This window comes from Orcinus orca, chromosome 6 (genome assembly GCF_937001465.1).
Source record: "Orcinus orca chromosome 6, mOrcOrc1.1, whole genome shotgun sequence".
NCBI classification, from domain to species: Eukaryota; Metazoa; Chordata; class Mammalia; order Artiodactyla; family Delphinidae; genus Orcinus; species Orcinus orca.
In genome coordinates, this window is record NC_064564.1 from 39,868,555 (window position 1) to 39,894,847 (window position 26,293).

At 56.0% G+C, this 26,293-nt stretch overlaps 2 protein-coding genes across 2 annotated transcripts in view; one reads left to right on the forward strand and one right to left on the reverse strand.

Moving 5' to 3' along the window:
* The first annotated feature begins 1,780 nt into the window (after window positions 1-1,780).
* On the forward strand, window positions 1,781-3,946 carry ENHO (energy homeostasis associated). Its single transcript, XM_004275105.4, has 2 exons — window positions 1,781-2,130; window positions 3,147-3,946. The coding sequence occupies exon 2, from the start codon at window positions 3,308-3,310 to the stop codon at window positions 3,536-3,538; it is 231 nt and encodes a 76-aa protein (XP_004275153.1). The 5' UTR covers window positions 1,781-2,130; window positions 3,147-3,307; the 3' UTR covers window positions 3,539-3,946.
* Window positions 3,947-3,971: 25 nt separating this feature from the next.
* The window catches only part of DNAI1 (dynein axonemal intermediate chain 1), a 60,772-nt gene continuing 38,450 nt past the window's right edge, over window positions 3,972-26,293 (reverse strand). Inside the window, exons 13-20 of the mRNA XM_004275104.4 lie at window positions 16,836-17,083; window positions 12,346-12,435; window positions 12,129-12,216; window positions 11,461-11,540; window positions 10,139-10,287; window positions 9,934-10,033; window positions 7,301-7,486; window positions 3,972-4,341 (exon numbers count right to left, since the gene is read on the reverse strand). Of these exons, the coding sequence (XP_004275152.1) occupies window positions 4,243-4,341; window positions 7,301-7,486; window positions 9,934-10,033; window positions 10,139-10,287; window positions 11,461-11,540; window positions 12,129-12,216; window positions 12,346-12,435; window positions 16,836-17,083 (1,040 nt within the window). The 3' untranslated portion in view covers window positions 3,972-4,242. The remainder of the gene's footprint in view (window positions 4,342-7,300; window positions 7,487-9,933; window positions 10,034-10,138; window positions 10,288-11,460; window positions 11,541-12,128; window positions 12,217-12,345; window positions 12,436-16,835; window positions 17,084-26,293) is intronic.

The window sequence follows — 26,293 nt, forward strand, 5'->3', positions numbered from 1 at the left end:
CCTGCCAGTTGTAACTCTCCAATATTCTCAATGCTTTCCTGTTCTCTCTAATCCTATTCCCCTACCTCATTTCAATGCCCTGTCCTTACTTCTTGCCTTTACTCTCAAATGCCTTCAATCCCTCCTTCCACCCAGCAGCCCAAATCATCCTTCTAATTTCTGGATATGATCACATTTACTCCTCTGTTCAAAATTTCTTCAGTGGCTCCCCACTGTCTTTAGGATAAAATCTGAACTCCAGCAGCTGGGTCACAAATTCACTCATATTACACTCAGATGTGCAATATTATTAGTCTTCTCTCTTTCCTAGAACTGATTTGATCTTGTTCACAATGCCCCCACCCTGCTGAGTAACAGGGGCAGGGGAAACTAAAATTAATCCACTCTGGTCAACTCAGGCAGGTCTAAAAATTTATTTTAGTCAGTCTCTAAGAAATTCAGTAGGTTTGGATGACTCAGTTTTTCAGGTTATTTTACCCTTCCCTTTCTCATTTTCAAGATAGCACTTGGTTTTATAGGGATCTCACTGGGGGAAGGGGCTCCTTACCCATGTGGTCCTTGGAGTTGTGTCACTTGGTATTTGCTGAGCTATGGTTGGTCTGGTATAAATAGTGAATTACAATCCTGAGAGGTAGCTGCTACTAAAACCATTTTACAGATAAAGAAGCTGAGGCTAAAAGAGGTTGAGTAAATTGCCCCAAGATCACAAAGTTAGTTAAGTGGCAGAACCAGTAATCAACACCACCCTGATTCTGCTTGGCACTTGGATCTGCGTCTAGAATTCCAGAGATAAGTTAACATCGGATTTGGGAGCACTGAGAGACTTCATGGTATAGCTTTAGAGCTGCACTTATCCATGGGAGAATATGTCCAGTGGAATGAGAGAAGGGTCCATTCAGAACACTTAGGAATCACTTGCATATGAAGTAGGGTAGAAAGCCCTACCTGAGGGCTCCTGCCCAAGGTGACCTTTCTCTTAGGAGAGCTTCTAGGATGGAGGAGTCAGGAGCTTCTAGGATGGAGAGTCATGCCTGGTCCTATTCCAGCCAGGGCTGAGCCATCCCTTGGAATACCCCATTCCTCTCTGTCCTAGGCTCCCCCATAGCAGGGTAAAGTACAAACCCCTGACCAGTACTGGGTGGGAACTCAATAAATGTGTCAAAACAACTTATGTTGGCAGAGCTGCTCACACCTCCTGGGGCCAGGGAATGTGGAACCAACTACAGACCCTCTGAAGTGGGGATGCAGAGTCCACACCCCGGTGGGAGTGGACGTGCGGGAGTATAGGGGACTTCCAAGACCAGGAGGTTCGGTCTCCTCCCAGATGTTGTATCCCAGTGCCTCCCTCCAGATGATGGGGACAGAGACCTCTCGCAGATATGGAAGGGTGGTCTCCTGGTAGAGGGGTACGGCGGCTCTGGCCTTTCTCACATGTTGGGTGTGCAGATCTTCCGGGTGTTGAAAGTGCAAGAAATCCCCTCAAGTAGGTGGGCCCCGCCCCCTTCCCCCCAGTGGAGGGATCCACACTGAGTAGCCCCTTCAGCCCTCTTCCCGCCCCCGCCCCGCCTGCACAAGGGGCGGGCCAGTCTTCACACCGGCGCACAACCAATGGCAAGGGAGCCTGGCACGGCCAGCCAATTAACTGGCGGCAGCTGCGAGGGATGGCTCCTCCTCCGACAGGCCGCCGGCCGCTGGCCTCCGAGAAGGCGGGGCTCTTTCCCTGTTTTTGCTGCCGGCCGAGCCTGGCCGAGCCCAGCCGGGAGACCAGTCGAGCCCAGCCGAACGTAGCCGAACGCAGCCGAGCCCAGCCGAGCCCCGCGCCCAAACGGCCGCCGCCGCCCGAGCGCCGCCGTGCGAGCAGGCGAGCGGCCTCGGCCGCGGAGGAGGCGCCGCCCCAGGGGGAGGAGGTCCCTGCTCGCCGCAGACCGCCCGCGGCAGAGGCCGCCCCGGTCGCGCCGCCGCGGGAGCGGCCGGCGGAGGCTGCGCTGCGGAGGGGGAGGGTCGGGGGGAGGGGAAGTCACCCCTGCCCGCCTCCCGCTGCTCCCCGCCCGCAGGCTCTCGAGCAGCAGTCGGCGCCCTGCATCCCGCTGCCCCGGACCCTCCTGCGGGCGCGCACCGGGCTCAACTCAGGTAAGAGGGGCCCTCCCACCACGGGCATGGGGGGCGTTGAAAACCAGAGACGGAGATGAAGAGACATAGACACACACGGAGACAGAGACACAGCCGGGGAGAAAGAGACACACACAAAGACAGACACACACAAGAGACGCACAGAACTACAGAGACAGACCGCACGGAGAGGGGATAGAGACACGTCCACGGGGACAGACGGACACACAGCGGGGAAGAAAGAGAGACGGAGACACAAGAGACCCATACACACAGAGACAGGGAGAAAGAGACACACAGAGACTGATACAGAGACACACAAAGAAATAGACTGGGAGAGAAACGAGACACAAGAGAGACCCTTATAGACTCAGAGATGGGGACACAGAGAGAGACAGATATAAAGAGAGCTACAGAGAGACAGACAGGTACACACGGAGGTGGGTATACAGAGGCAGAGGCACAGATCCAGGCAAGGGAACCAAGGGACAGAGTAAGGGCCAGACACACAGACACACGCACCTGACCTGGAGAGACAGTCTCACAGAGAGGTGCACCTAGGTACACAGTCTTAGATAACACAGACCCACACATGCCTGCCAGGCCTCCACAAAGTTCCCTCTGTGTGAGCTGGCGCCTCTGGAGGTCTCCTGGGCTGGCTGGCTGGAGTCCTGAGTCAGGGGAGGTGCCCAGGCCATGTCGAAGCTGGTCACAGTGCCCATCCTTCAAGGCCTTGGGCTTCCTCAATCCCACCCACTCACACAGTTCTTCTGAGGGCTGGATGTTCAGTGGGCAGGGCCACGCCATGCCCACTGGTCAAAAGGAGAATGAGTTATAGGCTGCCTAATGCAGCTTCCCCACAGTAGCCACACCCCCATCCAGGTGCCCAGAGCCAGGTGTTGGCTCTGCGGGGTACTGAGGCCTGCTGGGAGGCCAGAGGTGTGGGAGCGGGCTGTCTTCCCTACGCCTCTCCTCCTAGGCCTAACCCCACCCCTTCCTCCTCACCACCCTTTGCCTTTGCTCTGTACTCCCCACAGGCTGAGAACTGCAGGCGGACGTCTTCACTGTCCGGGAATCATTGAGTGTGTGGACAGGACAGCCTCCTTGGAAGGCCGGCTGTACCGGAGTTCCGCCTCGGCATGGGCCTTGCCATTGAGGCAGCTTCTCAGTCTGTGCCTGTCTGAGGGTGCTGCCCGTCATGGGGGCAGCCATCTCCCAGGGGGCCCTCATCGCCATCATCTGCAACGGCCTCGTAGGCTTCTTGCTGCTGCTGCTCTGGGTCATTCTCTGCTGGGCCTGCCACTCCCGTTCTGCCAACATCGACTCCCTCTCCGAATCCAGTCCCAACTCCAGCCCCGGCCCCTGTCCCGAGAAGGCGCCCCCGCCCCAGAAGCTCAGCCATGAAGGCAGCTACCTGCTGCAGCCCTGAAGGCCCCTGGCCTAGCCCGGAGTCTGGGACTTAAGTCCACCCCACTTGGAACCTGGAATCGGGATCCCAGGGTCCAGCCAGCCTGGGGTCCAGAACTCAGAGTCCAGCCTGTCTGGAGCTGGACCCAGCAGGCCAGAGTCTGGTCGGCCTGGCTCCAAGAGGGGCTCTGCTGGCCCTCGGTAGACAGGCCTGGGGTGGGGGATTCATGAGTTGGTGCTAGGGCCAGGGCCATCTGGACTCTGCTCCATCCCAGTGGTCGGGGCTGGGTCCACCGCCCCCTAGGCCAAGCGCCTCCAGGCCCTCGAGGTTGGGGAATCAATCCATGGCAATAATGGGAGGGTGTCCAGGCTGGGCCCCTTCTCTGGTCCTCCTACTGTTTGCTGGATAATAAATGGAACTATGGCTCTACCCTGAGATTTTCTCCTCTTCCTGGGGGCCTTGCTGTAGCAAAATGAAAGGTTGTGGGTGGGCTTCCAGACACAAGTTTATTTGCACAGAGAAGGAGGGGGTAATGGTGGTTGAGGGCCAAATCCTGGGGTGAGGTGCTGGGACCAGGGCTGGAGCAGGGTGCTAAGGGCAGGTGCTGGGACCTGATCAGGGGTGTGGTCGCACACATACTGGGTGCTAAGCCTGGGCTGGGGTACCAGGGTCAGGTGCTACAAGTACGGGGTTCAAGACATGGGCCAGGCCCTGGGGCCAGGCCCTCAGGTCTTGGGTTTTACTTCCCTCACCAGGTTCAGCAGTTTGTCCAGTTTTGCGATCTCTACAGCTGGACCCTTCTGCACTTCCTGGCCCTTCTTTTCCTGGTGAGAAGGGAAGTACACATGGGGGAGGAATGGTGAGGGATGGGCCACCTCTCTCTACTTCCCAGCACCACCTCCTGTGCCCAGCTTAGGCAGCTGTGCCACGCCTCTCTCCTGCCCAATTAGATTCCGGACCCCTGCCTGCCGCCCCCAACCCCCCCAAGGATCCTTCCCCATCCCAGGTTGGGTGGCAGGGGCCCAGCTGAGGCCTGCAAGAGACATCCAGCTGTGTTTCTGAACCTCCGATCAACGTAGGATCCTTATGCTGGGAGGAGTGGGGGAAGCCAGGAAGAGCTGTAGCCCAGGGCCTCTACCTGTTGGGAGCACCCTTCCCACAGGAAGGTCCCTGGCTGAGTCCTAACACGGAGCTAAGAGGTGTGTGTTTGTGGAGGGAAAAGAGTGTGGACAAAGCCACAGGTGCCCTCACCTAGTACTGTTACCTAGCACTTTCAGGTCAGGTTGGGAGTGGGGTACCGTTTGGGGCCAGGCCCGCTGTGTCAGACATACCCAGGGTGGGGGCAGGTGTCAGGAGACCCAGGAGGGCTGATGGGATATCCCGTGTGGTTCCAGATGTCCTTGGCTGGGACTGTCCCTCAGAAGGGCGGGTCCTGAATTTATGACCCCTCACCCCTGCCTACAGGCCACACTAATCCTTTAGCTGGTAAGCTGGGCCCTGAGAAAAAGAGAGCTGGGACACTGGGGTATGTGTCACTCAGGCCCTGAGAGCTCCCTGGCAGACCAGCACCAGTGCCATCCTCCCTTCTGTCCAGGCGGTGGGGTGTGGGCTAGGCTGGGGCAGCTGCCATTTCCTGCCTTCCCTTTGTGCCCGGGCCCCTGCCCTCTCAGCCACCTGTGCCCACTGCTCACTGGCACCTGCCCCAGCCTTGCCTGCTGAGGGCCCAGTGTGGATCTGGCCCGGGCTATGAGGTGGGAGGAGAATGCAGGGCCAGCAGGCCCCTTCCTGGCCCCATCTTGCCTGCTGCCACCCTGTGGAACTCAGATCTCCTCCTGGTGTGACCCCTGCGCCTGTTCCCAAATCTGTCTCCCCCTCCCCGTGCGGCCCAGTGCCTTTGCCACTCCCCGGCTCACCTCTGCATTCCTGAGGCAGAGGACAAAGATGTCTTTTTCTCTCTCACCCCCCTCTCCCTCCCAAATTAACCTCGTGTTCTCTTGCCCTCACCTCACCTCCTGGGAGTCAGGAGATCTGGCTTTTAGTTCCAGCTTTGTCATTAACTCCCTATATGACTTTGGGCAACTTCTGCCCAAACTGTTTCTATCTATACTGCAGTTGGGGAAAGTAGGCCTTGACCTTTGACAAGTTGGGCTCTGACACCAATCCTGGGAAGCTCCTTGGGCTGGGAAGTCGGGCCTCTGTGGCCAAGCCCTCTTGGGAAGATCAGGGAGACTGCAGCCTGCAGAGAGGGGCGGTAGGGATGCCCAGAGGACTTCCTTTGGCCCGAATCACTTGGCTGCTAATAGAGTCAGGTGGCGATTTCACAGGAACTGCCAATCCACCCAAGAACTAGCCCCCAGCTATCACCTGCTCAGGTCCTCTGATTCCCAGGTACCCGTGTCCTCAGGTCCTCAGAGATATAGATGCTGAGCATTGCTCTGAGAGGAGCTGGGACTGTGGGAGATCCTTGCATCCCTGGGTCAAAGTGGGCAGGGCAGGCCCCCACCCAGATCTACTGCCTTCAAGGTGTGATGGTCATACCCCAGCCCCAAGGGGTCACCACCATCCCTCCCACAGGGCTGTCCAGCTCTCCTAGCTCAAGCCTGGGTTTCTCTCCTCACTAAATTAAGAGCAGATTTTATCTGTTCCACAAATTATACTGCCTTCTTCCCCCTCCTTGAGGCCAGCTAGCTGGGCTTAGCAGAGTTTTAGACCACACCCAACCCCCCCCCCCCCATCCTATCCCATCCCATCCCACCCCCAGCCCACCACGGCCTCTGGGCCACAGCTGCAGGCACTCAGCAGCCTTCTGAGTATTTATAGCCAAGTTCACCCCTTCCCCCAGCTGGCTACAATTACAGGCCCCGCCAAATTCCCAGCCCTTGCCTCCCTGGCCCTGGTGGGGAATAGGCCAGGCTGGCGCGAGAGGGTTAGTGCGGTGGCCCCTGCCTTGGTAGGCAGCAGTTGAAAGAGACAGGCCCCTGCTCTTGCCTCAGACTGCAAGTAAATGCCTCAAACTGCAACCAGGGGGTACAGTCATCAGGGCAACATGGCCCAGCTCCGGCCCAGCTCTGATGCTGGCCCAGAACCTGGCAGGAAGCAAATTCCATTTTCTCTCCTAGCGCCCAAATGGACAGGACTGGGCTCTAGGTTTTTGGACGCTGGATTTTTAAGTTGGACCTCTGGGCGCTGGATTCTAAGGCCTGGGTTCTTAAGTCTGAATTGGGACTCTGAGAGCTAGACTTCGAGGTCATGGCTCTGGGCTTGGTGGCCTGTATTCAGGGCCCTTGGGCTCTGGGCAGGGCCTCCGGATCATTAGAGATTCCAGAAAGGAACCAGAGCTCAAAAGGAGGACTGCCTAGCTGCTGACCTAGTTACCCTCCTCATGGCTCATTTCCTACTTCCGTGTGGACCCGGAGCTCCCAGTTCAGAAGCCCTGTGCGAGCCCAGCCAATGAAGCAGAAACTAGGCCTCAAGCCCCTACCTGCATGACACCAAACAAGCCAATGATGCCCGTGTGCTTCCCCCAGGCTTCGGGTCCTCATAGTCACCTGCTTACCTGATGTCTCCACCTGGGGGCCCCACAGGTAACTCAGATTCAGCATGTCAGAACTGATCTGTCTCCTGCTTCCCCTGTGCTCCTCACTTGGGCGATGACACCACCCTTACCCTGGGCCCCCAAAGCCAGAAACCTGGGGGCCACCCCCTGGCTCCTCCCCTTTCTCTCAACCCCCTGCCATCCTGGAGACTTTCTCTCACGGCAGCCCAAACTCCCCAAAACCGTACCTTCGGCATCTTGCGCAAATTGGGTGAGAGCTTGAGGCAGGTGACGTGCCCACGATCATCGCCCACAATGATGATGGGGTGGATGGGGTTGAACTGCACATGGGTGAGCTTGTTCTTCTTTCGGGCCACCACAGGCTGGTTGCATATGGCCTCGTACTTGTTGATGGACAAGTCAAACACGTGGGTCTGTGAAGAGGTGGGTGTCAGCACACTCGGGGAAATGAGACCCCTGTCGCCCACCTCAGAGTAACTGCCCCTGAACTTTCTGGGGAAAGTCGACAGAAGCCTAGGCAGTGTGAGAGGCAATTTGTGTCTCTGTTTCTCCTGTGGTTGAGGGAATGGGGATAAAACGTTTAGGAAAAAATTTAAGTCTATGCAGAATTAACAGAGCAGCTGCCATTTATGGAGCACTTACTATGTACTAGACTCTGGGCAAGCGTGTCACATGGTTGCATCATCGAATTATAATCCTCACAGCCACTCTATAAGGTAGGTTCTGTTATTATCCCCATTTTATAAATGACGAGAAAGAGGCTCTTAAGGCTAACTTGCCAGTAAGTGGCAGAGCCAGGTTTTCTACCAACTAATATATGTCAGGTGTTCAGAGAGTGCATGTCATAAAGGTGCTCAACAGGGACTTCCCTGGTGGCGCAGGGGATAAGACTCCGCACTCCCGATGCCGGGGGCCCAGGTTTGATCCCTGGCCAGGGAACCAGATCCCACATGCATGCCACAACGAAGAGTTCGCATGCCACAAATAAGGAGCTGGCGAGCTGCAACTAAGGAGCCCGCCTGCCACAACTAAGACCGGGTGCAACCAAATAAATAAATATAAAATAAAATAAAACTGTTTAAAAAAAAAAACGGTGCTCAATAAATGTTTGATCTTATTTTTACCGCATCCTAAGTCCGAACCATTAGCAACTCTTGCCTAGATGACTGTGGCAGCATCCTAACTGGTCTTCCTGCTTCAGCTCTTGCCTTTCTATCATCCATCCTTCATGCAGCAGCCATACTTACCTTTAAAAAATCTAAAATCCTCCGATAGTCTCCCTGGGCACGCTACATAAAATCCAGATGTGCTTACTCTAGATTCTGCACTGTCTGCTCTCATCTCAGGCTCTCACCCCTTTGCCTACTAGACCCCAGCCACCCTACCTGCCTGTTTCTTAAACCCTTCCAGCTAATTCTCCCCTCAGGGCATTTGCACTAGCTGTTCCTCTGTCTGGAATGCATCCCCGCATCTTCACCTGGCTGGCTCTTTCTTGCGACTCAGCTCTCAGCTTGAATGTCACCTCTTTAAAGAAGATTTCCCTGACCACTCTATCTAAGAAACCACCGAGTCCTTTTCTTTTACATCACTCTCTCTCGTTTTAAAGATATAACAGTGTTGTGAAGATAGAACTCACATACTATAAAATTTACCCATTTAAAGTATACAATTCCTCTTTTATAGTATGTTGACAGTTATGTAACCATCACCACAACCAATTTTAGGACATTTTCATCACCCCCAAAAGAACCCTTATACCTATTAGCAAGTCATTCCCCGTTTTCTCCCAACTCCTCTAGCCCTAGGTAACCACACATCTACTTTGTCCCTATAGATTTGCCTATTCTAGACCTATATAAATGGAAGCATACAATGTTTGGTCTTTTGTGACTGGCTTCTTAACCTAAGCATTTTTCAAGGTTCATTCACGATATAGCATGCATCAATACTTCATTCCTTGTTATTACTGAATAATACTCCTTGTGGATATAGCACCTATTGTTTACCCATTCATCAGTTGACAGACATTTGGGTTGTTTCTACTTTTTGGCTGTTATGAATAATGCTGCTACAAACATGGGTGTACATACATCATCCTCTTTTAATCTCTGCCTAGCACTTAAATCTATTGGGGGTTTTGTTGTTGTTCCTTTTGTCTCTTTCCCTTCACTGGAACGTAAGTTCTGTGACAGCAGGAACCTGAATCACCAGGCCCTGGCCTGGAGCTGGGAACCACAGTTGACCCTTGGTTACGCATTTGTTCAGCAAATAGATGACTGACTTGAGGGTGATGCGTTAATCACTATATTCTTTTCTGGTAGGTGCTTCTCAGTTTATATCAAAGTCCAAAAGGAAAATGTACTGCAGAAGAATTTTCTCACAAACTGTTTCTGAACTTTCACCAACTCTCATTGCGGCATAGAGCCCCTTCCATCTCCCCTTCTCAGACTCAGCTTGCACACTCCCAGGGATGGGGACCTTGTTGCCTTTTAGACACTATTTCCATCACAGATCAACTCTGGCTCAGAAGTTTTTCCTTACATCAGGTTGGCACCTGCCACCCTGCAGCTCCCTCCCCAGGGCCCTCAGAGAGGATAACTGCTCCTCATGGTACCTTAACCCCCAGAGTGCTCTCTCCTTCAAGGTGAACAGCCCCACTCTCTCCTCCAGGCCTCATGGGATGAATGATCCCTCTTTTGACAGGGCCCTGGGTGGCCTGGCCCTTGAGGATACACAGTCCTTATGTTCTGCCTTCCCCCACCTGACCTGGGCATGGCGTGGGCTCTCCAGGAGGGAGACCTTGAGACAGCTCATCCTACCTTCAGTAGGGGGTCAGCTGGGTCAGGAAGGGGGCGCTCACCTTCCCATTGGTGGTGACTGCTGCAAACACAGTGGAAGAGTATGGGGCCCAGGCCACGTCGCCCACGGCTGAATTTAGGTCATAGATGAACATCGGGGTCCTGCAGGGGGGAGGGGTGGAAAGCTCAGGGCACAGAGGGCTTACGGTGCCAGAGCCCCGCCGGCCCCAGCCCAGGGTGGTGCCTGAGGGAGGGCAGGCCCCTCACTTGATGGTGTGGTCCCAGATCTTCACGGTCCAGTCGGAGCTGCAGGACATGAAGACCTTGGTGTGGTAGGGGTTCCAGGACACAGCATCCACTGCCATGCTGTGGGCGTCATAGGTGCTGAGGAACTGGTTGGAGTAGGATTTGGAGCACTGGGGTGAGGGTGGGGAAGCGGGGTTCAGGAGTGAGAGAGGCCAGCAGCCACCACTTCCCTGGGGGCCCTAAAGGGTCAGGCCCTGAGATTCCTCTTCTGTCCTCACCCCACATCACTGTCACAGCTGAGCTGGGACCAAGCTCTCGGCTGCATTTCTCACCCTCAAAGCAACCAGAGAGAAAGGAGGGGCTTAAGGGGCTGGGCAGGGGAGTCTTCCTGGAGGGTGAGGGAAGTCTGCCCAGAGGATTCCAGGTCTGGCAGAAAAGGCCTTCCCTCCCTGAACCCAGGCAGAGCAGGTGTAAGGGGCCCTGGGGGAGGTGTGGTGTCTCGCCTGTGTCCAGACCAAGGCCTGTGGACGGGCAGACAGAGTGCTGGATCCACCTGCACGGACAGAAGCCTTGCAGCAGTGATAAACATCCCACCTTGCCCAGGTGAGAGCAGGTACAGAGCCTGCAGCAAGTCCCAATCTCACGATTTCTCATTCGGTTTCTTGCCCTGACCAGCAGGCCCCTCACACCCTCCCTCCAGGAGACTGAGTGGCCAACTAGCCTCTTACTCTCTCCCGCATGGCCACTGGGAGGGGGGTGGGGGTGGGGACCTCTTTTACATTCAGACCAGCTCTGCCTGGGCCTCAGGGGCTCCCGGAGGCGGCCTGTAATTAACATTCTGAGTCTCAGAGCCTAAGAAAAGCTTGCGGCAGAGCTATTTCTGGGTGGATGAAGGTTCAGAAGGATGTTCACCTACTAACACTGAGACTTGGCAGAAACTGGCCCTGAAGTTCCATCCCGCTGCCGGCTGGGATGAACCCAGTATTCAGAGATAAATTTTCTTGTTACCTGGCCTTGGAAGCTCAGCTCAAGTTCAGATCTCCTCCAGGAAGTCTCCCCAGAATGTTCCAAGCCCCCCAACCTCCACTCCCAGGAAGGGAGCAGGACCCAGAGGGAAGGATGCTGGGCTGGGCCAAAGTCACCTTCTAGATTCTCCATCCCCTTTCCTGCACTCGGCCACTCTTCCCGCCACCCAAGCAGGTCAAGAAATGCATTCTCTTCCCGCAAGAAGCCTTCCAGAACTGATGAGCCCTAAGATCTGTCCGAGGGTCTTTTGAGAACGATAAGCTCCCAGGTCTAAGAGGCCCTGTAAGGAGCTGGCATTGAGGGCAGTGCTGCCTCACCTTGTAGATTTTCCCCTCCTCTGTGCCCACTAGGAACAGGTAGTCGATCTCTTTGTGGAAGTCAAAGGCAGTGCCACAGCCTTGGGAGAAGAGGGAACAGTTTTAGGCCAGTTCTGGGAGGGAGGCTCCCAGCACCTCCTCTACCCAGGATGGCCTGAGCCCAGGTGCTTGTGAGGGACGGCTGGGGCCAGCCAGGCAAACAGAAACTGGGTCTCTGGCCTGCAGCTTGTCCCGGGCAGTTGGGACTCTGCAAACGGGCCAGGGCTTCTGCAGACAGGAATGGGGCCTGGATAAACAAGGCAGGGATTGAGTTAAACAGGGTCAGGGTCAGGGTAAACAGGGACAGGGTCTGCAAACAGGGATATGGTCTGTGCAAACAGGGTTCTAGTCTGCATAAACAGGGGAGGAATTGAGTAAACAGGGAGAGGATCTGGGCAAACAGGGACCTGATCTGCATAAACAGGGCTGGATCTGCATAACAGCACCCAATCTGCATAAACAGGGAGGGTCTGCAAATGGCCAAGGGCTGGGTGCACTGGGCCAGGCTTTCTCATTACCTCCGGTCAGGCACAAGTGGAGGCACGGTGAGGCAGAAAGAGGGAGGACCAGACACCTCATGGGCTGGGGTGACGTGGCCAGGCGTGGATGTGAGGGGCTGGGGCTCTTACCCACTGTGTGTATCTGCAAGCCCTCGAGACCCTCGGTCGTGCTGTCCTCCACCTTCAGCTTGATGACATCTGTGTGAACCAGCTCGCTCTGCAGTCACACAGGGAGGGGGAAGCACGTGGGTGGGGCTGGACCGGCAAGGTTGGGGGTCCCTCTGTCATTCATCTCCCCCCACTCCCTCTCTCCACCCCGGCATGACCCTTTCTGGGAAACAGGCACCTTCACGAGTGTCCAAGACACGATCCTGCCATCAGATGATACAGAGAAGAAGTTAAGGTTGTGGTCCATGTCATCCTTCTGCCACTTGACCTGAAACATCCCAAACTATGAGCTCTAGGGTGTTGGGTTAGGGCCCCTCAAGAACCCGTCTGAGGTCCAGAAGCCAGTTCTGGGAGCCCATATCTCAGAATCCCCTGATTTCCCCGCCCTCCCTCCTTCCACTCATTTCTCTCTCCCTGAGCATCCTGAGGCAGCAGGCCAGTCGGGGCACTGCCCAGTGTCCGGGCTCAGCACTGGAGGTGCCCGGTTCCTCCCTGGGTTGAGTTTTAGGAGCCCAGTTGTAAGAAGGCAGTGGCTCTGGGTTTGACCTCCTTACAGAGCCTGGGAAGGACAGAGCCCATCAACCAGCTTCCTCATTTACAAAACAGGAGCCATGATAGCACGGGCTTGTTGTAAGGAATAAATGAAACAATGAGTGTGAAGCCCTTAGGCCAGAACATTGCAAATATGAAGTGTTCAATAAATATTATTAGCTGATATCCTCAGTATTACCATCATGCTAGGAATCAGGGTGGCAAGGCTCTCGGGAGGCTTTTTCCTGCTTCCTTGGGCAGTGGGGAGGAACAGCCTCCCTCCACCACCCTCCCCATCCAGGCTTGGCCTTCTCTAGGCGGCTCTCTTCTGTTCCCAACTTCACTTCACCACTAGCCCCTGCTTCCAGAATCTTGCTCCCAGATCTCAGATGTGAGCTGCATTTCTCCATCTGCAAATTGGGGTTAATAATCCTGCCCCACCCATCTTCTCTGGGCTGGAAGCAAACATATGCGAAAGTGTTTGGGAGACAGAGCTGTCGTCTTATGAAGATGACACGCTTGAGGCTCAAGTTTCTGTTGCCAGATGTGGAGGCCTGGCCAAGCCACGTCCGGGAGAGCTGGGGCAGGGCTGGGTGCCCAGATCTTCCCACCCTCCAGTTCCCTCCAGGCCTCCTGTGCTGGGGCCACTGTCCCTTCCCCCTGTCACAAGCAGAGGCCCAGTGAGGGAGGACAGGAACCCAGGGCTGCTGCCTGTAACCACAGTTGTCACCTGGCCCTTGAGGGGTGTGTGTAGCAGGGAGGGGATTGCTCTTCCGGGGCCACGCCCCAGGCCTGACTGGTCAGAGCTGCAGGAGGGCAGACCCAGTCCCGCCTGGGTCTGTCTGGGCAGGCTGCTCTTTTGTGCGTTCACTGGGGGGCCTAGAACACCACAGAGCTTGTGAGGCACAAGTCAGAGCAGCCCTGATGCTGAGACCGTTTCCTCTTCTGTGTAAAGGCAGTCCCTTTAAAGGGGGGAGGGGACAGGGGGTGTCAAAGGCCAGGCTGTAAGAGGCGCGAGGGAGCTGCCAAGGGAAGTGTTTAATGAGCGGCGCCAGCATGCACGGAAATTGTATTTCACACCCCACTTAGCAGCCTGATGCCCAGCTGGGGGGTGGTGTGTGTGTGTATATGCAATGAGCCATGTACGTGTGTGTGTGCGTGTGTGTGTGCAAGTCACACACGTGCTCCTGGGGTCCAGGTGGGAGGGTAGGAATAAAGAGGGCCAAGAGGGGGCAGGTGGAAGTGGGGTTAAGACAATACATGAATGCCCAGGAAGCAGGTGGTAGGGAGGAGACGGAGGCCTGTTTCACCAATTCCTTCTCTTTTGCCTTATCTGATTAGGGCAGGCATGTTTGACCCCAGGGGTCTGCTCATATCCTTCCTGCCCCCTTCCCTTCCCCCGTGTAGCACAGAATATACACACACACACACACACCCTGCAGATGTCGTGGTTGAGGCTTCACAGCGGGGCCTGAACAGGGCTGCACTCTCCTTCGGACAGACGGTTCTCTCCCTGGCTCCAAAACCTTCCATGGCTCCCCACTGCCAACGGAACAAAGTCCGTCTGCCCCCAGCCTGGCATCTGAGATCTAAAACAACCTATCTCGTTCCTCCCAAGACACAGTCCCGTTGAGAAGGACTTAGACTCTGATGTCTCTGACGCCTCATTCGTCAGCCTGGCTCTTCTTCAAGCTCCAGGATATACAGTCAACTGCCGGTAGGACATCTCCTCCTCTGGCTTCTTATATTAACTTCCGGCCAGAAATCCATGGATTTCCTACTGGGTCCCCCAAGCCGGAGTCCCAGGCACCATCACCAATTTTTCCTTTTCCCCATATCCAATCAGTCGTTTCCTGTTCATGATTTGACTGCCTCGACAGCTCTCAACCCTACCTCCTCATTTTTATCTCCACTGCCCCTGTTGTAGCTCAGGCTTCAAGATCTCTCATGCCGTGGCCAGAGGACATCTCCAAGACACTACCTGACTGTGGGACTTCTCTGCCCCAAACCCTCTGATGGTTGGGCACTCTCGTCTTATTCATACATCGGGCTTCTGTACTGACACTTCATTTGAGACCACTAACATGCAAAGTCCAAGCTTCCTACTTGCTAGAGAAGCACACTCACGACTGAGCTCAGGAGTCCCTGACGCTGAGCTCCACGCGGTGTGTTGTTGCCCAGCAGGCCCCTCTGCTTGCCCGTGTCTTTCCGGTGCACGCGTGACCCCTTTGTACCCTTCTTCATCTAACGAATACTCCCTCATTCTTCACGATTCAGCTTAGGTGTTCCTTCCTTTAGGAAGACCTCCCTGGCCCTCTGGCCCCTGGTCCCCATCCCAGACAATCTGGACAAGCCTCAGCGCCCCCATGAGCCCTCCTTAGCACACTCCGTATCCTGCTCAGCTGTGGCTGCCGTATCCAGACACCAAGCCCTGAGCATCCTCAGCTCCCAGAGGAGAGAACAGGCAGGAGTTGATGAATGAATGGATGAATGAGGAGGCAGGGAGGGAATGAGAGCGAAAGAAGAGAACAGGAAGTCATTAAAGGAGTGAGAGGCAGGCCCCTCCCATGTCGCAAGCCCTGGTTCCAGCCAAGAACTCTGAGTCTTCGGTTTTGCAAAGGCAGCAGCCCTGTTTTCCTGACAGGATGGTGGGAGAACAGAAGGCCACCCCGTCCAGTGTCCCTGGCACCCGCCCAGTGAAGGGGAAACTGTGTCTCCTGCACACCCTACTTCTCTCTCCAACCTGCGACTTGATTCAGAGAACAGAGCAGAGTGGGAGTAGGGTAGTTGGCCTTGGCCCCTCGCCCTCTCCTGGGCTTGAGGAGGATAGTCAGGCCACCCGGAGATGCTCCGTGCTTGGCCCTGGGCTGTCTGCCCTTGCTAGGAAAGCCGGGCCGGGGCTGGTGCTGGTTCAGTTTGATCAAAGCGAGTCTTTTCTCCTCGCCCTGGGCTTTAAAGTCTCTGCAGACACCCTCCCCGTGTCTGGAGACTTCTGCGGGCCTGGACGCGATGAATGGGGAGGTGGGCTTTTCAGAGGAGAGAACTCCTGAGGCTGCAAGTCGGGCTCCTGCTTTGGTCGAGAACTGTGGGGAGGGTGTTTAGGGGGAGGGGGTGCCCCAGCTCTGGGTAAAGGATGAAGCTGAGAGGCCATCATATCCCCTGTGCCTGGACAGCCCTCCCTCTGCTCAGGCCTGTCTGGGAGCTGAGAGCCAGTGCCTGGGGTGTCCACATGACTCAGGAAGCTCAGGGCCAGACAGGCAGGGGTGCAGAGCCTGCCTGCAGACCCTGTCAGGGCAAGGGGGAGAGGAAGGTGAGAAGACAGATCTCAGCACTGCCTGAGGAGCCCAGAGGCCTTGGGCAACTTGAGGCAGAAATCTATGCTTAGACTCTCCCAGGCCTGCCCATGGGGTGAGGGTACACAGCCTCAGAAGGAGGGGGACCTTTGGAACACAGTGAGGAAGGGCCTGCAAAGCCAGAGCTAAGAGACTCTGAGAATGAAACTGTGAAATCCACTCCCAGCACAATAAGATGGGAGACACAGAGTCAGGGTGAAACCTAGCCCCAGTGACTAGGTAATGGTCCCATCCTATGCCTGACTGGAGAAGATGGGTGTTACACAGAAGCCTCAGGGACAGACATCACCTACCAGGCCTTACAGCCCCACCAAGAAGGCAGAGAACGGGCAGTGCCTACCCCTATCTGGGAGTTCCCCAAATCTAGCCCAGATGGCAGAAGAGAGCCCCTGTGGGGAGCTGAGGAAGATCATAGACCCTTGGAGCCCTTGACACACTCAGCAGAAGCCCATCAGGCCCTGGGGGCTTCCCACCACGGGCTCTGAGTCACTGACCACTACTTCTAAGAGATCCGAGATCCTTAGCAGACAGATGGGCCCTGCTTGATGGGAGCTCTGAGGCAGCGGACCCCAGCTCTTACCACAAACCGTCTTGACTCCTGACGCCTCGTCTGTGCCCTTCTCTGCCCCTTCTCACACCCAGCTCCTTGGTCTCTAAGCTGGTAGCTGTCATCCGCATGCCCTTGCCTGTGGCCCTCTCCTCCCCAAGGCCCCTCGTCCAGTGGCTCCCAGGCCCACACGCTACTCAGTCCCACCCACTTCTCCCACCCTGGTCCAGGGCTGACCTGCCACACGGGGTCTGTGTGCTTGCCAGACTTGGCTGAGCTGCGAAAGGAGGGCTGGGAGTAGGGCTTCTTGAGGTTGTAAATGGCCACGTTGCCGTCGTAGTGGCCCACCACCACTAGGTGGGGGTGGTCCACGTGCACATCCAGGCACAGGATGCCGCTCTCACTGCTGAAGGTGTACTCGGGGAAGCTGGGGTTCTTCATGCTATAGAAGAGCAGCATGCCCCGGCTCTGCTTCCTGAAGTCATCTGGCCCAGGGAAGAGGGCGGCGGTGATTGGACAGTCCCTGCTGGGGAAGCCCCGGCCCCTCCCTCACAGGGTGGACAAGCCCTGCCCAGTCCTGCCTCTGACAGAGAGCGTGGGAGACCTCTCGGGGCTTCATCTTCTCTGTCCGTGAGACAGAATCATGCGACTTGACCCACCCCCTTCTCAGGGTTCACGAGAGGATCCAACAGATAAGGTGACCGGGCATATCTGAGGGACGGACATTCTCCTTAGTCTCCCTGGGGTACAGGAAAGGGGGGGCTGCAGGCTCAAAGAGTTGTTAAGTGAAGAATGTGGGTGGGCTTGGGAAGGAGCAGTATCCTCAGAGAGGGTCCAGATGCCCAGCCCATCTCCTGCCCTTAGGTGCTGGGATAATGGCCATGTACCCCTCGTCCCCAGCCAGGGATAGGGGTTCAGTCTGGACTAACACGGAATTGCCTGTAGGAGTCCCACACTAGCCACCTGTGGGCATCTTCCCAGACCCTCTGGTCCCACAGTCCCCAGTTGCAGCCTGAGCCCTAGCTCTAAGTACGCTCCCAGATTCTAAAGGTCCCAGGCCAGCCAGTCAGACTTCCATAGGCCACAGTGCTATCCCTCTGGCCTGGGCGCAGCCTTCGGTGATCAACAGTGGACCGCTCAGCAGATGTCCTCCTCCCGGCCCGCCCCACGGCAAGGGAACGCCTCCCACACTCCTTCATGCTCCGCGCACGTGGCGCCCATCCGGATAATGCAGTCACTGAATGGAATACAGTCCCAGCCGTCCACTCCCGCTCTCCCGCCACCAGCCCAGGACCCTCCCAAGCTCAGAAGAGCCAGAGCTGGAGAGGTGGAAGTCTAGAGCAGCCCCCTGTCTTGGGGGCCCTATGCTAAGGCAGTCTTTTAGCTCTACCAGCCCCCCAGGGCTATCTCCTCTGCCCCTGGCCACTGCAGGCCTGCGCCCTCCTCCCAGAGTGGCCAGTCCTGAGGTGAGAAGCCCATGGGCGGGAAGGATAGGTAAGCAGCCCCAACTTGGTGAGTTTTTTTTGTGTGTGTGTGGTACGCGGGCCTCTCACTGTTGTGGCCTCTCCCGTTGCGGAGCACAGGCTCCAGACGCGCAGGCTCAGCGGCCATGGCTCACGGGCCCAGCCGCTCCGCGGCATGTGGGATCTTCCCGGACCGGGGCACGAACCCGTGTCCCCTGCATCGGCAGGCGGACTCTCAACCACTGTGCCACCAGGGAAGCCCTTGGTGAGTTTTGCTGAGTCATTCTCTCTGTCTTGTGTCTAAGACTGCCCCTTTCTTGAGGGAGCAGGTGACTGGGCTGGGCTCAGGGACAGTCTGGGCTGGGCTCCCTGGGCTCTGAGCCCAGCTACGACCAGGTCCCAGCTATCCTCACCCTGGGCACTCTGCAAGCACAGCGGATGCTTCCTGGGAGCCAGGGTTAGGGAGCAGGGAGCAGCCAGGAGCCAGGCTGGCCTTAGGTGGGCAGAGCTGGAAGCTGAGGCCAGCCGGCCTGCCCACCAGCGCAGCTGTCTGTGGGGGAGCCCACCTTCCCTTGCCGTGGCTAACTGTCACCAGCTCTGGGACTCCTGTCAGGAACCCCTCCCCTGATCAACTGCACGGGAGTCTTCCTGTGCAAGGAGGGGGCTGCCCCTGGAGTGGAAGGTACAAGGGTCCAGCCTGAGCCACGGGGAGGGCACGCAGTGGTTCAGGAAGGAAAATGCTTCTGCTCTGGGGAAAGTGAGGAAAGCCAGGTTGGGTCACCCTGTGCCCGGCACTATCTCAAAGACTGGCCTTGAGGTGGGGGATGGGAGCTGGCAGTACCTCACCGCGTAGGGCTCCAGGCTGGGCCCCAAGGGCTGACTCTTGAATTCAGGGAGAGAATTCAGTTGGCTGAGGGGAGTGTCTTTCCCACCCAGACCAAGAAGGGCTTGAACCGGGCAGTGTGACAGTCACTTGCCGTTCCTTTAATTCATGACCCAAATCCTGAGCACCTGATCTGGGCCTCCCCCTGGGCTGAGCCTGGCAGGGACAGACACACCCCACTGGAGACGTGGGCTTGCCCTCAGCAGCCCCTAGTGTGGTGACAGGGAGCCAGAACCCATGGCTGAATGGGCAAGCCCTTGCTGGGTAATCAAAGTATTAAATGCCAGGCCAGAGGTGAGCTGTAGATGCCCTTGACATCCAATCTGGCCTTGATGCCGGGCAAGACTGACAGAATGGGAGTGGGCGGGCCAGAGGGCGAATGAAAGGCAGGGTGGCTGGGTGAGTGACGCTCACGCTGAGTTCTCAGATGCTCTCCTTATAGCACCAAGGGGCAAAGGCAGGCATGACCTCACACTTGCTCTCACTGTGCCACGGTATCTGGCCCCTTGAGGGACAGCAGTGATGACTTTCTCTAGACACGCTTCCAGCACTGTGTGCCCCTGCACTCACACACAGCCTTCGTGACCAGTGGAACCAGGAAAGGAGGGTTGGAAACCCTAGGTCGGCTTAGTAACTCTGCAGTGAGGACATCTCTGACCCACTCACAGAACCACTGGGACTAGACACTGAACTATGGCCCCTGGATTTTATAGCTGGGTAAACTGAGGCCAGAGGGGAGAATGGTGTCCCCTAGTGCGTTAGACCCATTGCTTGGTGTTTGCCACACCCAATAGCCTGTTTATCGCTGCAGTTACTCTGCTCAGGGTAGTGGCACTAATCTGATCTTTACATGGAGGTGGAGGAAGGAGGAGAAGGGTGCACCAGACCTGTTGGGGTGGTGGGGCGACTGGCACAGCCAATCCTTCCAGAATCTTGGACTAGAGAATGAGTAAGGGCCAGGGCAGTCAGGCATGACGAGAGAAAACTTCTGGCAGAGAGAAGCGTGGATTTCATGAGGCAGGGACACAGAGAGCAACCAGCCACACTAAGGCCTGAGGTCCTGCCTGCGTTCCCAGGCCACATGCATCCTGACAGTAAGCCTCCCGTTCTTAACCTGGCCCTAGGGGTCTCTGCTATTTGCAACCAAACAAGCCCTCCCGACATAAAGATCACAGCTTCTCGGGACTTCCCTGGTGGCGCAGTGGTTAAGAATCTGCCTGCCAATGCAGGGGACACAGGTTCGATCCCTGGTCCGGGAAGATCCCACATGCCGGGGAGCAACTGAGCCCATGCGCCACAACTACTGAACTACTGAGCCCACATGCTGCAACTACTGAAGCCCATGCACCTAGAGGCTGTGCTCTGCAACAAGAGAGGCCACCGCAATGAGAAGCCCACGCACCGCAACGAAGACCCAATGCAGCCAAAAAAAAAAAAAAAAGATCACAGCTTCTAATCATGGCTAGACCATGTGTTTCCTGAATTCCAGTTCAAGGCTTTGTCTGCCAAACCTCACCAGGAAAGCAGAGAAAAATTCTCATTCGGCTGGGGCTTCCTCTCCACTCTGTCTTATTCTATGATCTTCTCATGCCCATCTCCAGCCCCCTATGAGACCTCACTGTTCCACTCTCTAAGTGTGCCCAATGTGACATCACTGCCCTAACCTGCAACGGTGCCAGCATGATAGCATCATCTTGTCTTCTAGAAGTCCTAAAATGACATCACTACTCAGACCACCAATGGTCTCCACGTGATATCGTTGCTCAGGCTACCAGCAGTCCTAGTGACATCATCGCCCAGCCTGCCATCATTCCCAGTACGATGCTGCCAGCCAGGTCACCAGCAGTCCCAGTAAGACATTGGCATCAAGGTCACCTACAGCACCTCAGTTCCCAGTGAGAGATAGAATCCTATCAGGCTCAAGGCTCACAGAGCCTTGGGCCCTGGGCCCTGGGGTACTTTGTCCTGAATCCCACAGACTACCTGGCTCCCCACAGCAGGACCGGAGGGCCCAGTGACACAGATGGGAGCCCCCGACTCCACACTCCATTACATAAAGAGGCAGGAGCCCTGAAGTCTGGGGCCAGTGAAGGAATTCCAGGTTATTCTAGGCCATAGGATTTCAGAGAGTATGTGTGGCTGGGTGAAAGGGAAAGAGGAATAGAGGAAGGGAAAGGGAGAGAAAGACAGAGGGAGGGCGGAGGGGAGGTGGGGAGGAGAAACCACGTGGTGTGTGACTCCAAGACAGGGGGAGAGGGCCGCTGGCCTGGCCTTAGCTCCACTTTGCACTTTTGCCCTTCTCCAGGAAGCCTTCTAGACCGTTCAGCGTCTCCTCTGTGAGTGCCCACCCTACCCCCACGAACTCCTCTACCTGTACCGCATTATTACAGGTGGCTGTGAGCAGGTCTTTTCCTTAGCCTGCCACCAAAGGATGGAGTGAGGGAGCCTGCCCTGGCGTGGCCCAGCAGGCTTACTCTCTCCAGTGAGAGAGTTGCCTCCTGCTAACCCTGCTCTGCTGGATAATCTCTAAGGCCTCCCTGACTCTGACCTTCAATGATCCACGAGATTTGGGGGAGGAGAATCAACTCCCTAATAGAGCCTGATCTGGTGCTTCTCAGAAAGCCATGGTCTCAGGGGACGGGTGGCTTAATTCCACCATAGACCAAAGCTCTCACTGCCCTCAGCTCTCTCTGCCAGGGCCCTAGCAGAGTAGTGCCCAGTGAGTAGCATGGATGGATGCCTTCTTGGACTGGCAATCACCAGTGTGGGCCTCCGCCTCACAGCTCTACCCCTGCCCTACAAGGAAGAGCTCTAGATCACTCTGGAGAGTTCTGGCTGTCAGGAGAAGCCTGGGCTTTGGCTCAGGATTCGGGGATGGCAAGGCAGACAGAGGGCATGTTGGGGCATCTGGCTAAAGCCAGGTCAGTGGTCAGAGGGAAGTAGATGCCAAGCTGCAGAGACAACGATACCAAGACAGTGTCGGTCAGCAGGCCTCCTCCTCTCTTCCTGTGGCTCCCAAACGAATCCAGCCCAGAACTGACTCTAAGGCAGCAGCTGTTTAATGACTCCCTTTTTAAGGCATGAAAAAGGCACTCGGAGGGGGCTGTGGTAGGCATAATAATGCCCCCCAAATGTCCATGTCCTAATCTCCGGAGCCCATAAATACGTTACTTTGCACAGAAAAAGGGATTTTGTAGATGTGATTAAATTAAAGACCTTGAGGTGGGGAGATTATCCTGGATTATCCGGGTGGACCCAGTGTAATCACAGGAGTCCTTATAAGGGAAGGAAAGAGGCAGGGGAGTCAGAGAAGGAGGTGTGACAACAGAAGCAGATATCGCAATGATGCAATTGCTAGCTGGAAGGAGGCCACAAGCCGTGGAATATGGGCAGCCTCCAAACTGGGAAAGGCAGGGAAGTGGATGGTCCTGCTGACACCTGATTTTTGCTCAGCAAAACGCAGTTTAGATGTCTGACCTCCAGAACTGTGAGATAATAAACTTGTGTTGTTTTAAGCCATCATGTTCACAGTAATTTGTTACTTCAGCAATAGGAAACTAATACAGTAGGCTCTCAGGGAAGGTTGACCCAAACTCTACTTTTAGGAATCAGAGGGAGAGGCCACTCAGGATGGCTGTTCTCTTGCTCTCTGCGCATCCCCTGATCAACCAGTCCCTGCTTCACCTACACCTTACTCCCATGACCATCTAATTCTCTTAATCATAGGACTTAATCAGTAACTACCTACGTGCTTGCCCCCTGCCCCAGCTGCTGGTTTCCCTGGCGACTGATGAGACAACCTGATGCCAATTCCCCCTATAAATGGTAGCCTCCTCCCCCAGCAGCAAGGATTGTGGCCATGTCCTGTGTGCAGTCTGCCATACACGGTGTGGGTGTTGCTCCAGGACGTTTTGCTTCTGACTTGTAAGATTCCCTATCCAATAAGTTGCGGGTGTCCCTGTCACTTTCTCTGGGCTCCTTCTTTGGTCTCACAGCTGGGCGGTTACCAGGCTTGCAGGCCTGTGATGGTACCTTTTTCTGCGGTGGTTTGGAAGCAATCCCTCTAGAAGTCAGGGGGATAGAGGCAATGATCCCCAGCTCTTCTGATGACAAGAATGAAATCCTCCCTCAGTTTCCCACAGCCCAGCCCTGCCACCTTGGACTCCAGGAACAGATATGCCCCTTGGGTTAGGATTTTCAGTCTCCAAAGGCAGGGGACTGGCCCAAGGCTGCCCCCAAGAAAGTACATCAGTGCTAGAGTGTTCCAAACCTCCAGTGTGGCCCACAGACCGTGGTGCCAGGCTGGATCCAGCCTTCCAGGTAGCTGGGCTTTTCCAAGAGCTCTCACCTGATTAGAAGTCATATTTAAACAGTGTGAGAAATAAGAGCACAGCCTTGGAGACAGAATACATCAAGCGGGACATTTAATTTGATTTAGGGAAAATGAGGCAAACATTTGAGAACCTAAATAACTAACCAGTAATTAAACTAACAATGGGAATGCCCTTGCACTACAACCCAGTGAGCACAGTGGCCTTTATGGACTGTATTTACAAAGAGACCTGACAACATAATTAGTCCTGTAAATTTTACACAGCCTGCAGCTGAGGAGTGATGGATTTTGTGTGTGGAGGATGAACAGGGAGAAATGAGGTGGATGAATTTCCATTTTCAGTAAATGAAATTAACACTGCTTAATTAGTGAAGCTGACAAATAAATGATCAGGAAAGATTTAAATCCCTACAAGTGCATCCCTGGCCTGGGCAGGCTGACGGACCGGCCAGGAGGTGGTGGGGCAGAGTGGGAATGGGTTTAGCGCTGGGACTCAAGGCCTGACTCTGGCCCCTTTTGAGGGTGCTGTCCCTCAGAGGCTGGGCTGAGGGACAGCTGGCTCTTCTGCCTTTCTAAGATGTGTCCTGCTGGGAGGCTTCCTCCCTGTCTCCTGTGTGATAGCCAGTCAGGACCACACAGTGTCTAGGATGTGTTCCACCATCCCTGCCCAGTGGATCACGAGGAGTCCCCATTTCCCTGCTGTGAACTGCCTAATGGGCTGGAAAGCGCCCCTTCAGTGCAGCAGGTGCACTGATATAATTGCATCCCAGCTTTGCCCCGTGGGCCAGCTCTTCCTAGACTACCTCCTTTGCCTTCCAGTGTTCCTCTATCTGCTTTCACCTGCTGACAGCCTTTCTTCACTCTGCTGAGACATGGAGCCTGGCCCTAGAGGGCACCCCAGTCTCTGCCCTATATGCAGCCTGACATGTCCACCATCTGGTACCCAGCAGCCACGAGGGGAGGCGGGTGTGATCGCTTCTGTGCGGTTGCAGGCAGTTGCCCGGGCTCTTTTCCTCACCGGCTTGCTCCTGGCCTGGCTCCAGATGACCACCCTTGGCCCCAGTCCTTCCTAGGGTGCATGCCTACCCCAGCCCAAGTCTTATTTGGCTGGGTCAGAGAATCCACATCTGGGAATTCCAGGCAAAAGGAGCCCTGGGCTGAGCTCATCAGGGTCAAACCCAACAACAAACCCAAATTCTCACTTTAGAGTCTGGCCACAGGAGGCCGAGTCTGATACTGGGAGGTTGGCTGCTGGGAATTTCCAAAGACAGTGTGATGGACGCTGGTGAGCCAGCTGCCCCTCACAATGACCCCGTCCCGTAACTAGGGTACCTTTTGCCTGCCTCAGCTTTGCCCCTCTTTCTTCCAGGGAGGCACCTGGGCACTTGAGAGCATGGGACTCCCAGGGGTGGCCTCAGGAGTGAATGCAGGGGCCCCTCTGCATTCCAGCCCAGCCTGGCTCTGCTCAGGCCTCCGCAGATTGATGCTGACATGTACAAGGCTCTGGAGAATAGATGCCCGTTGGAAAACTGGTCAACAGCTCCCATACCAGTGACAGCAAATACCACCGCCGCCGCCGCTGCCGGGCCCAGCTCTCTAAGAGAAGAGGTAGGGGCCTTGTCTGATACCCCTCTGTCCCTATAGCCCCCGCTCTCTGCTCAGGGCCCCGGAGGGTCCTGCAGGAAAGCTAGGAGACAGAACGCCAGACAAGTCAGCAATGGTTGTCCTTTATGTGAGAGTGGTTCCTAGAGCTCATGGGGCACATTTGCTGCTTTTCTTCCACGCATGTCTCATGACGGCCCTGGGACAAAGGGCCCGCAGGTGTCAGCCTCTCCAGGTCACCAGTGAAAACACCAAGGCTGACAGCAGCTTCTGGCCCGAGGTCACACCACTGGGAAGTGACCCTCCAGCCAGAAGGTCTGCAGCTGATAGCTGTGCCATCCAGGGACGTGGATGTGGCCAACAAAGGACAAAGAGACCCTTCCTGGGTGTGTGCCTGCCCAGAGGAGGCCTCTGGGCCTGTTGGGCTTGGGGCCATCGATTCCTGTGGGGTGGGTTACTCTTCTCCACCGCTCCTGGCTAAGGCTGCCCCCATGGACAACCTCTATATGACCCCAACCAGCTGACGCCCCCCCTGGCCCTCGGCGAGAGGAGGATAGGGCTAGAGCTGAAGCAGTTTCTCCTCCCACCTGCTGGGGAGCAGCCCACATCCCTACCTCAGTCCTGGGCAGAGAGCCTGGGCTGATCAGCCTCAAAGACGGGTCCACACCCACTCCTGGGCGGGCCTGCTCAGCCCCCTGCCCAGTAGCTGCAGCAGAGGGGGAGGAATGTGCTAGTTCCCTGCCAGAGGGGGTGGGCACTTCCCTCTTGGCAGTAGCCCATCCTCAGGAGTGGGGACACAAAGCGGGCATTTAGGGCATCCTCAAAGGCGGCCCAGACCACGAGACTGGGCGCAGCTCCAAGGGCTTCTCCCTGAGAGGAATGACAAACACCCACTCCTCCTGGCCCTCCCCTCCCTCCCCGACACTGGTCAAAGAATGGGCTGGGCCGACAGGCGGTCTGAGGGGCAGAGACCAGGAGCTTGTACGCCTGCCAGCCAGCATCAGCTTAGAGAATGGGAAGGTCTTTCTGTCCGCATAAGCTAATCCTCCTAGCCAGAGAACATGTTGTTCGCCTAGGGAGCTGCAGCTAGCGCGAAGTATGGGGCCCTCTCCCGTTAGGAAGAGGGAACGCCCAGGCCAGCGCAGAGGCAGGGGCTTCTGCAGGGACCAAGGAACACGAAGGGAAAGCAAAGTGCCACACGGTTTCCACCGTGTTGCCTCCTGCTGTGGGGTGATGGAAACTGGCGGGGACGGGAGCATCCCGGAAGGCGGTGGTCTCCCAGGGTTCGGGGCCAGTGATGAACATCAAGTGCTTGCCCCCCTTCCCCACCCCGCCTGCTCCAGGGCCTGCTCGGGAAACTCTCCTCCTTCAGGGCTCACCACCAAATCCCTCCCCAGTTCTGGTCCAGTCTACC